This window comes from Protomyctophum bolini (assembly GCF_963924005.1).
Source record: "Protomyctophum bolini genome assembly, chromosome: 14".
In the NCBI taxonomy this organism is placed as follows: Eukaryota; Metazoa; Chordata; class Actinopteri; order Myctophiformes; family Myctophidae; genus Protomyctophum; species Protomyctophum bolini.
The window spans coordinates 27,119,291-27,134,134 of NC_137875.1; the positions used below are offsets into that span (position 1 = coordinate 27,119,291).

At 43.6% G+C, this 14,844-nt stretch overlaps 1 protein-coding gene across 5 annotated transcripts in view; it reads left to right on the forward strand.

Moving 5' to 3' along the window:
- The window catches only part of kcnq5a (potassium voltage-gated channel, KQT-like subfamily, member 5a), a 116,362-nt gene that overhangs the window by 66,089 nt on the left and 35,429 nt on the right, over positions 1–14,844 (forward strand). For 4 of the 5 annotated variants that reach the window (XM_080782723.1, XM_080782725.1, XM_080782727.1 and 1 more), the window contains exons 2-3: positions 13,918–14,008; positions 14,463–14,589. In XM_080782723.1, the coding sequence (XP_080638849.1) occupies positions 13,918–14,008; positions 14,463–14,589 (218 nt within the window). Of the gene's footprint in view, positions 1–13,917; positions 14,012–14,462; positions 14,590–14,844 lie in introns of all 5 variants that reach the window. The other variant, XM_080782724.1, reaches the window with a different exon arrangement.

Below are 14,844 nucleotides of genomic sequence, written 5' to 3' on the forward strand. Positions count from 1 at the left end.
TTCTGTCTTGCTGTCTGTATTTGGATGGCAGTAGTTTGTCTTATATTGGGAGTGTGTGTGTGTGTGTGTGTGTGTGTGTGTGTGTGTGTGTGTGTGTGTGTGTGTGTGTGTGTGTGTGTGTGAGAGAGAGAGAGAGAGAGGCAGCTGCACTTGCTATCACAGACTGCTCAGGAAATAGCAATCTGTCCAACGCTTGGATACTCACACATGCACAGGATGCTCAAGGCGCGCGCACACACACACACACACACACACACACACACACACACATACACACACACACAGAGGGAGACATACAGACACACACGCTACTGGCTTCCGTCTTGTCAGTTCATAACAGCTGGGCACAGCTTAAGCCATACGTAAGAGTAAAGGCATGCAGCCACGCGGTTCTCTTTAGTACTCCTATAGGCTGTGTGTGTGTGTGTGTGTGTGTGTGTGTGTGTGTGTGTGTGTGTGTGTGTGTGTGTGTGTGTGTGTGTGTGTGTGTGTGTGTGTGTGTGTGTGTGTGTGCGTGTGCGTGCGTGAAAATCCCACGCAGAAAAGCATGTGTCACATTCTGTGTCCTCTAAACTAAGTAATACATGCTCATCTCATCTCTCACACTATCTCTCTCTCTCTCTCTCTCTCTCTCTCTCTGTGCTTGTGTGCGCACATGCTAAAGATAATACAAAGCAAATCTTCCTGTGCATAGTGAAATATCCCTTGATTATATCACTTTATTGCTTGTGTTATTGAAAACTGAAATGCGTTATTTTGTGTTTTTTTCCTGTCGCTCTTATATCACTTTCAGACATATCACTCAAATACAAATATTACTCAGACACATCACTCACTACAGTGTTGCAGACACTGTGTTGTGTATACAGTATGTAACTCGGTTCAGCCGGCTCAGTCGCGGCTTCATTATTTTCTGCAGGCCTTATTGTATCTAAATTAATATGAAATTGAACAATCAAGGAGCCGTTCCGTTCGCTGGGGAGGGGGGGGGGGGATAGATGATGAAGTAGAGTGAAACAAAGAGAAGCGGGCAGAGTACAAAAGAAGGAGAGAAAAATGTACACAATCAGATGAAATGAAGAGTGCAAAGCTGTGAGCGATACAGAGACTAATGAACAGTGCAAAGCTGTGAGCGATACAGAGACTGTCTGAGACTTGGTGTTAATCAGGGTGGGGCTGCACAGCTCTTGATGGGATTGGCGTGCAATCAACCGGAATAACGTCTGGGCTGTGATAGGACCATTTTGGGCCAAGGGCCAGACTCCAGGCATCAAAGGCGTGTGAGTCAGCCGCCCAGAAATTGTTTTTGATCAAGTCTCCACTTTGCTGTGGCTAGCTCGAATCTGGAGATGTAGGGAACCGTATAGGGCTGCAAAAAATGACTATCTTCTTGGCGATTATTATAATATATTGATTGTTTTTTTGTGTGATTCATCAAATAATCAAGAAACTTCCAGATAGTGGAGTTTGATCATTTTTATTTTGTCAAATCCTGCTACACAAGATTCTAATCTAATTCTAATGTATTTTTATAATAGACCAAACCGATTAGGTTACCCCCCTGAGACCTATTTTATTCTTCATTTTGTACATCAGGCTTCAAATATTATGACGTGTAAAGGTGTCCCATGCACCTTACTGACAAACTGCCACCCTGACAGAGTTCTGTGCTCTAATGAGCACATCTTCTTACAGTTAGAGTATAGAGGGTATGCGCATGCTTAAAGGGAATGGCACATCGAGTGGCACAGCAACATGCAAAGTGAGTTTAACATTGTTTAATGCAATCAGATACTGTAGGACTTTTCTGTTTTGATGTAGAAAGTGGGCATTCCTGGGTAACTTCTGGGTCTGATGATGATGTCACGCGCATACCCGAGTCTATACCATGTGGTCTCATCCCTCACTGAACTCACTTGATTCTGGTTCTGAGCCCAATTCAAGTCAATGAGTCAATCAAGCTGCATCATGCTGCATACTCAAACATATGGGTTTCTATATAGATATACATACATACTGTAGGGGCAATGACATGCAACACCATGCACGTTATGTGTTGTTGATACACATGACATAATGTAGATACTCATACTGTACATTACATACATGGACACTGAGCAGCCCACCCGGCTATAGTCTAGCAGTCCGGGCACCTATAGGCTGCTAATCCAGCCTGACAGCGTGTCGCGGGTTCGACTCCTGATCCCGACGACATTTGCTGTGTGTCACTCCCCATCTCTCTCCCCATCTCCTGTCAGCTTACTGTACACTTTACTGTACACTTTACTGTACACTTTTAAATAAAAGCAGAAAAACATATCTTAAAATCTCCGTGAATTGAAGGCTTCATGGGGTGTGTAATTGATAGAAAATGTGAAATTGTTTGGGTGAAGTACTCCTTTAAACACATGCACATAATCATGCAATCTCAACTGACATTACACACACGCGCGCGCGCACACACACACACACACACACACACACACACACACACACACAAGTGTGCGAAATTATTTGGCCCCACAATATTTAATTCTAACTCTGGCACCCACATCATTCACATACGCACATGGCATGCTCACACAAACAAACACACACCCACAGTCACACACACACACACACACACACACACACACACACACACACAAATTGGACACGCACCGCACACACCCACAGACTAGATTCCTCCTCAATTGTACCAATCAAAGTTGAGATTCCAATCTTGGGGTTGGTGAGCGGGCGTTTGATGTGTGCGATGGTGTCAGTGGGTCACACATTTCTCCCATCTCCACTCATCAGCTAGAACAGCCCAGGGAATACTTACACACGCTACTTTGTCCTTATTGTCCACTTCCTGTCTTATCTGGACTCCATCGCCAACCTCTGATTAGAACATCCCAAGAATTCACTCTGTTGCTCGCTGTGTGCTGTTCAGTTGCTGCCATATGATTTCACCCCAGCTTTTCTGTCTATTTACTATTTCTGTGCTATTTACTTGGCACATTCAGTTGGTTTTTAGCCCACTGTTTCACAAACACTGGGTCGGGACCCATCTGTGGGTCGCCGGCACATTTTTATGGGACCCTTTATTTTTTGTTTCCTACATTTTGTTTTTAATAATTGTTAATTTGTTTATTATCAAAACATTTTCAAAAAAACATTCCCAAAGAAAGGAAACATTTTCATGAATTAAAAGAAAATTTAAAATGTTTCCCAGTAAGTTCATGAGGAAATAAAAGAAGCGATATATCATGGTCCCTGGGAGACATCAAAACTCTCTTTTGGGTCACAGGCTAAAATGTCTCTGCTAGGGTAGGGGTCTTCAACATTTTTCTTAGCTGAGAAAGAGATGAAGCAGGGACCCCCCACTATACATAGACTTGTTTGTTGTAGATCAGTGTTGTGTAGTTTTTATTATCTTTTCATTATCTTTGACTTTTCTAATAATAGGTTGGATTCATGTCAATGTGTATTTTCAGACAGTTTTAAACCCTAAATATTTAGTCAACTTGACAATTGGCTCTGTATTTGGTCTGCTCTTTCCCCATATGAAAATAGCCGCTCTACAAGCTCAGATTGGCGTGATGTGAGCTTGAAATTGTGCTATTTTCAGCTAATGTTCCCCATCACAAAGACGTGGCAGACACCCTGTAGTAACACAGGGTTCCGGACCCCCTGCTAAAGACCCCTGTGCTAGGGGACGTGTGTGTGTGTGTGTGTGTGTGTGTGTGTGTGTGTGTGTGTGTGTGTGTGTGTGTGTGTGTGTGTGTGTGTGTGTGTGTGTGTGTGTGTGTGTGTGTGTGTGTGTGTGTGTGTGTGTGTGTGTGTGTGTGTGTGCGCAGTGCCTTTATCCAATTTTTTATTCTATAAAAAATTATAATAATAATGAAAATACAAACTTTTTTGTTATTTACTCGTCTCATTCCTAATATGGGGTTTGGAATGCCTACAGCTTTAACAGTAAAGGAACCATTTGCGCAGCGCTTCGAGCCTCAGCCTCTACTATGAGGTCACGACGTGCAATAGAAATTAAACTGAGCACCTGAACTAAAATCTTATAAAAGACAAATATTCGTAGATCTGAGACTTATACTAACAAGCTCTACTTCTCAAGGGCAAATTGGTTTACCATAACCCAGCCAACTAAGTACTGTAAACACACATTAAATTGGGTTCAGAAACAGGCTTGCCAAAATGCAGACGTATAAAGGGCAAACAATTGATCTGCAACAAACAGTATTTAGGGTCTGGCATATCTCTGAACTCAATGAAGCCGTCATCTGGAGAGTGCTTTCACCGTGTTAAGTGGCATTCATCAAGGCTGCCCACTAAGCCCTGTGGATTTCCTAAGACTTTGAAAACAGTCAGGTGTAATGCTTTTCGGCAGAACACAGAGGATATTGCTGGCTAAGCTAAGTGGAAAAAGGATGGGAGGGGGGATGTTTAGACGTCAGAAAGAAATTTAAAGTGTATCTGAGTAGTTTATATAGCCAGCACAGAGTTTATTGTAAAGTAGTAGATAACATTTTGCGTATTACTGGATCAGGTTTTGGGACATCCAGTCTACTTGGCTCAGCCCTTGATTTGGAGAAACAAGGCATTTACGTCTACTTTGTGTAATTTCTCAGAAATCAAGCAATAAACAGCGTTTGAAATGAAGTTCAAGGAAATGTCATTTACACAATGCTCACTCTTCCAGTCATCCACAGACTGTGCAGATGCACGGTTATTGACTGTTGCCACTGTCTGATGCAGGCATTAAAGACTTGGCTCTCTGTCTCTCTCTCTCACACACACACACACACACACACATCTGCTACACAGTGCTGCACTGAACAGGAGTCATGGAAAAGTATTAGTGCACATATTAGCACAGATAGCAGCTGTGTGTGTGTGTGTCTGTGTGTGTGTGTGTGTGCGCGCTTGCGTGCGTGCCCGCATGTGCATGTTTGAGAATGAAAATGTATATTCTCTTCATGCCTTCACGTGTCTATATGCATGCATGCATGTCTAGTCTACGTGTGTGTGTGTGTGTGTGTGTGCATGTGTGTGTGTGTGTGTGTGTGTGTGTGTGTGTTAGCCAGATCCTCTCATGAACCCTGTCATCTTTTGGCTTTGCTCAATAGCGTGTCTGTCTGGGTTTAGTTAGCAAGCGAGTGTGCAGACTACACACACACACACACACACACACACTAAAAGCTTTTAGTATCTCTTTGCACCCCTCTCTTCAATACATCCCACCACATCATGGAAAGTTGGCTCATGCCCCACTGTCTCTTCCTGTATCTCCACCTTCATCCTAAACGTCACCAGTACCCTGTCTGTCTGCTCCTCAGCCTATGAGCCCATCACCAACACACAGTACCCCACCCTGTCTGTCTGCTCCTTGACCTGTGAGCCCATCACCAACACACAGTACCCCACCCTGTCTGTCTGCTCCTTGACCTGTGAGCCCAGCACCAACACACAGTACCCCACCCTGTCTGTCTGTCTGCTCCTCAGCCTATGAGCCCATCACCAACACACAGTACCCCACCCTGTCTGTCTGCTCCTTCACCTGTGAGCCCATCACCAACACACAGTACCCCACCCTGTCTGTCTGCTCCTTGACCTGTGAGCCCAGCACCAACACACAGTACCCCACCCTGTCTGTCTGCTCCTTGACCTGTGAGCCCATCACCAACACACAGTACCCCACCCTGTCTGTCTGCTCCTTGACCTGTGAGCCCAGCACCAACACACAGTACCCCACCCTGTCTGTCTGTCTGCTCCTCAGCCTATGAGCCCATCACCAACACACAGTACCCCACCCTGTCTGTCTGCTCCTTGACCTGTGAGCCCATCACCAACACACAGTACCCCACCCTGTCTGTCTGCTCCTTGACCTGTGAGCCCATCACCAACACACAGTACCCCACCCTGTCTGTCTGCTCCTTGACCTGTGAGCCCATCACCAACACACAGTACCCCACCCTGTCTGTCTGCTCCTTGACCTGTGAGCCCATCACCAACACACAGTACCCCACCCTGTCTGTCTGCTCCTTGACCTGTGAGCCCAGCACCAACACACAGTACCCCACCCTGTCTGTCTGTCTGCTCCTTGACCTGTGAGCCCATCACCAACACACAGTACCCCACCCTGTCTGTCTGTCTGCTCCTTGACCTGTGAGCCCAGCACCAACACACAGTATAAAACCATTTATTCAGTTAATTCTATTCTTTGTAAAAACGGGCCTGTACTTTCTGTGCTAGGACCACCCTTTTTCCCTCTACACCAAGAGCTATATCTTGCGCCACCCCTTGTCCTTTATCCCTAAACTAATTTGCCATTTTTTACTACCTAAAATAGTTCAAATAGCCGATCTACCAGCTCACATCATGTCTCGATGTAGATCGGCTAGTTCCTACAAGCTTTTTTATGTACGTACAATATGGTACGTACAATATGGAATAATTTAAATTTATAATTGCCACTTAATGCCACTCACTTGATGATTGCTTAATCAAATGCATTGCTCTTAACTCACTCAATGGACAGAAAAACTGTGAAATTAAACATCAATAATTTAATTTCTTTGGATTCGTTTGATAAGCCCCACTGCACAGAACGATCCTCAGCAAGAGTGTAAAAATGTACCCTAAAAGGCTGTCCACTCCTAGCCTGGTTAATAAACCAGACCCAATCAGCCGTTGGCAAAAAGAAAATTGCCTGCCGGCGGATTACGGTCTGGAGAGGCTCAATTGTACGCACATTTCCTACACCAGAGAAATGGGGCAGCCAATCGGGACACGGTATGCAATATGGGCGGGCTTTGGTACAGTGACTTTCAATGCTTGAGACCTTTGACTGACAGTAGCTCTGACCAATTGCGTCAAAGAGAAAATGTTTCAACCCGCCCGGGTTTTACACTCTCAGAGTTAAACGATTATTTTGTTGAGTGCGGTAAATGGAGAGGGAACAAGCAGCTGTGAGAGAACAGGTCTGCCCTGGCTCAGCTGTGTTTTGGTGCAGCAGTTGCTTAGAAATAAGCGCGTGGTTTATCGTCCCCATCATCAGGTAAGATACTGCACTCCACTGAGTAAACCCAGGATTAGTGAATAGACGCTTGGCAAGAACTCTCTCTCTCTGTCTCTCTCTCTCACGTCTCTCTCGTTCCTGTCTCTCTGCCGACAACAGTCTTTGTTCTGACATCATATTGACGTTATGTGACTGTCTCCATTTTAGCATCTGACATTACCAGCCTGTGCATACAAATGTACTACGTATGCATATGTACATATGTATATGTATACTATACATATTGGCCAGGCTGCATTCCCATGTATCACTTACCTCTCTTGAACTTCCTTCCAGTAGTCTCACAAGTTGCAATATTTTTTTGCTTTGTCTCCGCCAAGCTGAATGTTTTTGCCCCTGAGGCCAAAACGTGAAGATCACTAAAAATAATGTATAATGTGTGAGCTTAATTGGACCAACAGTGCCAGGGATTCTACAAACAGACACACACACACGCACACGCACGCACACACACACACACACACACACACACACACACACACACACGCACGCACGCACACACACACACACACACACACACACACACACAGCAGGATTTGCCTTTAGCCCTAACACTCACCCACATCTCCTTTTGATCTTTTCATTTTTCCTAATTTACTTTATCTGCTCTATTGGTGAATGGAAATGAAACTGTGCATAAGCACACGCTATTGCACAGTCAACACAATTCAAGGTAGGCGAGGCAGAGCACATACAGGAACCAGATAGAGACAGAGAGAAAGCATCCTGCTTAGAGGTAATATTGTCTGCCTTCATCTCCTTGTCTCTCTCTCAAACTCAAATTAGTGTCATATTCTCACAGCACAGAAAAAAGTGGACCTGACTAGCTGACTAGTAATCGCTCTTAATGTTGTTCACTTGTCGTTGCTATTGCAGAGGCAGTAGTGGATACAGAGTATCTGTTTAGAATGTCATGACAGTTGGCTGTACCGAAAATAAAACTGGACAGATGCACCTTTGTCTGCATATTTCTTTAGTTCTTCTTTACATCACTTGACTGGCATTGAAAACAGTCCTTAATAGCTTTATGTGGCAGTGAAATAACTTAAAACAAGACCGGCCCGCCGTCAGAAGTGGATTGACCCCTAAGTTAACCTACGCCCAGACGAGACGCTATAGCCGAGCTAGTGACCTTGCCAAGCGGTACAATGTCCGCCTCTGTCCCATTCACTTGCATACCGATATGCTTGTACCCTATTGTGCGGTTTTTTTCCAATGGAAATCTCCTAAAAAACAGGGTTGTATTATAATAAGGGACTAGACTATTTGACATTCAATGTTCTTTTTCCACAAATGAGTCTTGAAAAATGGGGGTTGTCTTATAATCAGAGTGGTCTTATATTCGGCACAACACGGTAATTGTCAATGATGTCAGGGGAGCCTGTAAAACCTCTCAAACCCTAGGAAGACTACTGTCTACTGTTTAAACGGTGGGTTCTGTATTTTAAATGAATCTATATTGCATCGTGGCTATGAATGAGTGAAAGGTTTTCAGGGGAGTGTGTCGTGAAACATCTCCTGCTTCGTCAGATGTTACCGTAGTACGACCTGCGTATGTAAATTAGTAGAATTTTAAGATGTATACAAAATAGGCAAGTCTCCTCACCTGTTGATTGAAAGTTGGTTGAATTTTGTTCATTTTCCCCCAATGGAATCTCTCCTTCTATTCTCTTTCATTTTCTGTATTTTTTTCCTTTGCCATGACGTAAAAAAATTGTGTACAAATTTAAAAACAAACAAAGTTCAATCATATGTTATGCGTTCATGAATAATGCATGCTCTCATTTCTATTACCTCTCTCATTCATATCTCATTTGTAGTTCAAGGGTTTGGGTTTGTTTCCAAAAGGTCAGGTTTGCCTAACCGTCCGTTCATCTATCCTTCAGTACCATGTGTGTGCAGCAACATATCTCAGACTTATCTACTTGATCTCTCACCCTTTCCATCTTCCCTCTCTCTCTCTCTCTCTCTCTCTCTCTCTCTCCCTCTCCTCTCTCTTCCCTGATTGAAAGGGAATGTATGGCTGGCAGAGAAAGAAAGAGGGAAACAGATAATGATACCAGGCAGTACAGCCTGGAAAACACTGACCTCTCACGTAACTGATCCGTCACACACACACACACACACACACACACACACACACACACACACACACACACACACACACACACACACACACAGTATATTATGCACACACACTTGCACACCAAAAGTACAAATTATGCATACTGTAGGAAAATATTGACTCCATAAATTACTTGCAAAATTATGCCAGTCAATGTCAGCACACACTAGCCCGTGGTTTCCTGTGAGGTTAGCTTTAGGGTTGGGTTTTGGGTAGGGTGTGGGTGTTGGACTCATGACTGTAGGACATGTTCCCCTGCAGAGATCCAATATTTTGCACGCACGCATGTGTGTGTGTGTGTGTGTGTGCTGTGTGTGTGTGCGCGCGTGCATGTGTGTGCATATGCTAGCTTCTGTGCTCTGCTGATATGCATTAATTAAAACTTTTTACAAAAAGACTACTCAGCACCATGGTAATTAACATGATATGATTAGGTAATATAACCTAATTGATATGTACTGCAGTAAGGTCAGTATATGGAGTATATGAGCAGGTACAGTGTGTCTACAGTAAGGTCAGTATATGGAGTATATGAGCAGGTACAGTGTGTCTACAGTAAGGTCAGTATATGGAGTAGGTACAGTGTGTCTACAGTAAGGTCAGTATATGAGCAGGTACAGTGTGTCTACAGTAAGGTCAGTATATGGAGTATATGAGCAGGTACAGTGTGTCTATAGTACAGTGTGTCTACAGTACAGTGTGTCTACAGTACAGTGTGTCTACAGTACAGTGTGTCTACAGGGTGTCATTATGAAGCACACAACCTATATCCAGCCTCTCACTACCGGGGTTCATCTGTGGAACAGTGGTGTATAAGTAACTAAGTACATTTACTCAATATATTCAGAGTCTTTTTACATCTTTTACACCACTATTTGATAACTTTAGTTACTAATTACTTTAGCAATAAGACTCTTTACTGTAGTAGTCCCCTCCCCCAACACACACACACACACACACACACACCATTGGGTGTCGAAAAACCCTGTTTGTATTTGTCTGGCAGTGGAGGAAAAGGCGGGGATGCACCCCCCTGCGTTGGCCGCGCTTTTTCGCCAAAAGAATCACCCCAAAAATGCAGGCCTCTTGTGTCTTACTTTCCATGAATTATTAGATTGATATATGTTGGATAGATAGATAAATACTCTATTCTACTTATCTGTCTTCTGCAGAAGATAGAGTATGCACGGCATGTCTGCATGCACACATAATGCCTTATCTACACACACATCGGCACACACACATTTTCACACTTTTACAGGAAGACCACATCACACACAACACACAAGACCTCACACAGGACCTCATGCATGCACTCTCCGTCTCTGTCACACACAAACACACACACAGCGCTCGCCATCCATCCATCTCTCCGGGTGACGGTGACTGATCGAGATGCTAATCTGCCCAGATATTGATCGATGTAACGGCCCATGTCATTGATCCCATGTGTGTCATCACCACGGTGATCAGATTTCACTGTTGTCCATCATGTTCAACAGTCACTGAATTATGACATCATCAAGGGAGAGACTGTACGGCAGAGCAACTCGTACATAAATCTATGCGAGTAGAATAGAAAGAGTACACATGTTCTTATTTGATTGTGTAAGTGTATAAAAGGCTTGTATAACTAAATGTTGGTGTTTGTTGTGTGTGTAAGTACCAACAGCTGGTTCAAGTGTTATATAGGCCAAAACATGAAGTGGGCTGTTGTAGCGCCACCATGAGGATATTTGAAAAATGTAGGGTGGCATTCCATCCATGGCCTAGTAGTGGGAATGTGCGTGCAAAGTTTCACAGCAATCGGACGCTTTGGAAGCCAATTTTTGCCAATCAGGATCATATGAAAATCTGTCTTGATCACATGACTATAGAAATATTGTGTAGCGATCTGAGTGATGTTTGGACAAAATCTGTAGGATTAATATAAATCATGTGTTTTGCAATAATCAGCCTCCTGGTGGCGCTGTAACAGGACAATGTTATGCCCTCCTTGGCTTCCAGGGAGTGTGTGCACTCACAGTTTCAACAGTGCCAGAGATAAGCTGTACACAAAGACGGAATCAGAGTGTGTTGTCCTGAGTTGACTGAGGTCATTTCACACAGCTTGGAAGGAGAAGAGATGGATGCTTGGAGCGATGGCCAGAGAGTCGTATAGGGAAGGGACTTACTTACTCTACACTCCTACTTGGAATGAAGGTCTTACAAACGCTAGAAGTGCATTTTCTAAGAAATGCTATCATGTTTTCTATATTCATTCACATCAAGGAGCTGTATAGATTTGTATACTGTAGATAAACAAGCAACTTTTGAAGATATGAGTCCAAAAATCTCTCTGGAAGACCTTGGACATTGTGGCTTTAACTAAAAACAAATGTATTATTCATATTTTAGTTTACAGTGAAAAGCACACAAACCTATACACAGTATACAGTACAAGCGTAAAAAAATCGAAACAGAATTCAGGTCTGGTGAGTCGCGGGCGCACGCACGCACGCACGCACGCACACACACACACACACACACAGAGTACACCGCTATGCACAGTGCTACTAAATCTGCCGTCCATGCCTTCTGTGTGTCTGTCTGGATGACAGTAAAGACCTATTAGTGAGCAAACCACGATCAGATCCAGATGTGAGCTGGAAGTCAGAGATCCAAGCAGGCCTCCGCCATAACTCAGACCCAGGTAGAGGCCTGTCAGCCAGGCTAGACGCTACCCCAGTAAACCACCCCCACCCATCCCCATCATATTTCACATAGATCCCATGGAAAATAAATTGTGGCATCAATCAAAAGTGGATTGGCTGTGGCCAGGACAGAAAGAGAGAGCGAGACAGAGATAGGGAGAGACGGAGAAAGAGAGAGAGAAACATATAAAGGAGACGAAAGAAGATTGATAGAAAAATAGTGTTTAATAGGAGGTGTGTGTGTGTGTGTGTGTGTGTGTGTGTGTGTGTGTGTGTGTGTGTGTCTCTGCGCGTCTCTGCGAGTGTGCGAGTGGGGGGGATTACATAATGTTAAAGAAAGTACTGTAAGTCTGAAGGAAAGAGAGAATACCAAGATGAAAAGAGAGGCGATAAGACAATGTTATACTGTATGGGAAGAAGACTGAAATATAAATAGAGACTCTCTAAGACTAGACTCTTATCAAATAGCTCTTATCATTTATGTAACTCAAGTAACTATGGGCAGTTTGAGAATGTAACTGCTCTGTATTAAATATTAATAAAGACACTCTTTAAATAGCTAAGCCGGATATCTCCCTTTGACATTGGCCTAAAATGATTACTCAATCAGTTGTTGACAACTTGTCCAGCTGTTGTTAGATTTCAGTTCCATAAACAGCCAACAATGATGAATACTAAAAGGAAAACCATAATGCATGCGCAAAATATCTTAAAGTATTTTCCAACAACGTATTATTAATGTATGTTTCTTGAAATACATACAGTACATACAGGTACATACATAGGTCTAAGGTTGTGCTCTGAGCACAACCGCGCTATGAGCTTGTAGATCTGCTATTTTTCAATAGCTAAATTATAACGAGTGTCTGGATGATAAATACAGAAATGTGAAAATACTGTAATATGGTTGATACTGCTGTGTCAAAAGATATGTGCACAACCATTGCCCGCTGGTTATAGTGTGCTAAATGGTGATCTATCTTATGTTGGAATTGAGACGGGCGGCGATATTCGCACCTTGCTGTTCACAATGGCGTGGCCAGGTCAAAGACCGGGAGCGGAGTATGCGGCTGTACCGTTTATGCCTCTGCTCTGACATCACTCACTCCACCTTGCGTTTTCAACAGAGCTTCTGCTGCATCGCGTCTGCTTCCGTTAATGAAAGTTTATATACTCACCCCCTCCGTCTTAAAAATCTATTTCTCTTCAGAAGCGTTAATGTTGTAACCTCGACACAACATAACATCAGAAATGACCCCAGAACGTCCGCGTCGTGTGTTCAATCACCGCGGAGGCCGCCTATAGAGCGTCGCAGTCCCGCCCCCTTTCAGAACAACGAGCGGCCTGGAAGATAATTGCCCATTCATTTTTCCCATAGATGCCCTTTTTTATTTTTTCTAATTATTTGTTCGGCCCAAAATGTTTTGTTTATTGTCATAATTTGTCAGGAGCCGAGTTGGCTTTGTCCAAATACTTTCTGAAACATCTATGCAAAAAAGATTCACCAGGGTATTGAGTCTATCACGGACTGAAGTGCTTCTATTTGTTATATGCACATACTGTAGCACTATATCAGCAACATGAGCTGTGATTGGCCTACAGTATACAATAGTGTACAGTATGTATACTACTTAATACTTGCAGTGTGGACAATCTCTGTCATGGATGGCCTGGCCTACAGCCATATGCCATGAAATAGTAGGGAAACAGTCAGACAGAGATAAAAATTAGAAGTGCGTGTGTGTGTGTGTGTGTGTGTGTGTGTGTGTGTGTGTGTGTACAGCAGGCTACATACATGAGTGTGTGTGTGTGTGTGTGTGTGTGTGTGTGTGTGTGTGTGTGTGTGTGTGTGTATGTGTGCGCGTGCACACGTGCGCATGTGTGTGCATACGTGTTTCTACTGCGCTACTGTATATGATTTCTTTGATTATGTATTAAGAAGCGTATTGTAATATAATGTGTGTGTGTGTGTGTGTGTGTGTGTGTGTGTGTGTGTGTGTGTGTGTGTCTGTGTCCTACAGGTTCGTTTTGGTGTTTGGGTGTCTGGTTCTCTCAGTGTTCTCAACCATCCCTGCTCACCAGGACCTCTCATCCCACTGTCTACTTATTCTGGTAGTGGTGCACACACACACACACACACACACACACACACACACACACACAGAAATTTGTTTTCTCTCGCTTTTGTCTTAGAGAGGGAGGGAGGAAGCGAGTAAAACCAATTCTGCATCTTCCACATAAATTGTAAAACTCCTAACAGTCTACTACAGTAGCTACCGTAAATGAGTTGGTCCCTGGCTACCAGCTGGTCCCTCACCTCCAGATTGACATACATACTGCAATGAACCACTTCATTCTGGGGAGAACATTCGGTTAAAATCACAGATGTATGAGCTCAGAAGTCAACGCTTTGTGAGCTTGTAGATCGGCTATTTTCAGCAAAGAGTTTTGGTGTAGAGGATGTACATACATGTGTATAATGTATATGTGTGTACACTACAGTAAATAATTAACTGTCTGTGTGTGTTTGTGTTTGTGTGTGTGCGCGTGCGTGCATGTACTACAGGAGTTTGTGATGATCGTTGTGTTTGGTCTGGAGTACATCATCAGGATCTGGAGTGCTGGCTGCTGCTGTCGCTACCGAGGATGGCAGGGACGCCTCCGATTCGCCAGGAAACCCTTCTGTGTCATAGGTAACCTTCTGTGTCATAGGTAACCTTCTGTGTCATAGGTAACCTTCTGTGTCTTAGGTAACCATCTGTGTCATAGGTAACCTTCTGTGTCATATACGTAGGTAACCTTCTGTGTCTTAGGTAACCATCTGTGTCATATAGGTAACCTTCTGTGTCTTAGGTAACCATCTGTGTCATATAGGTAACCTTCTGTGTCATAGGTAACCTTCTGTGTCTTAGGTAACCATCTGTGTCATAGGTAACCTTCTGTGTCAT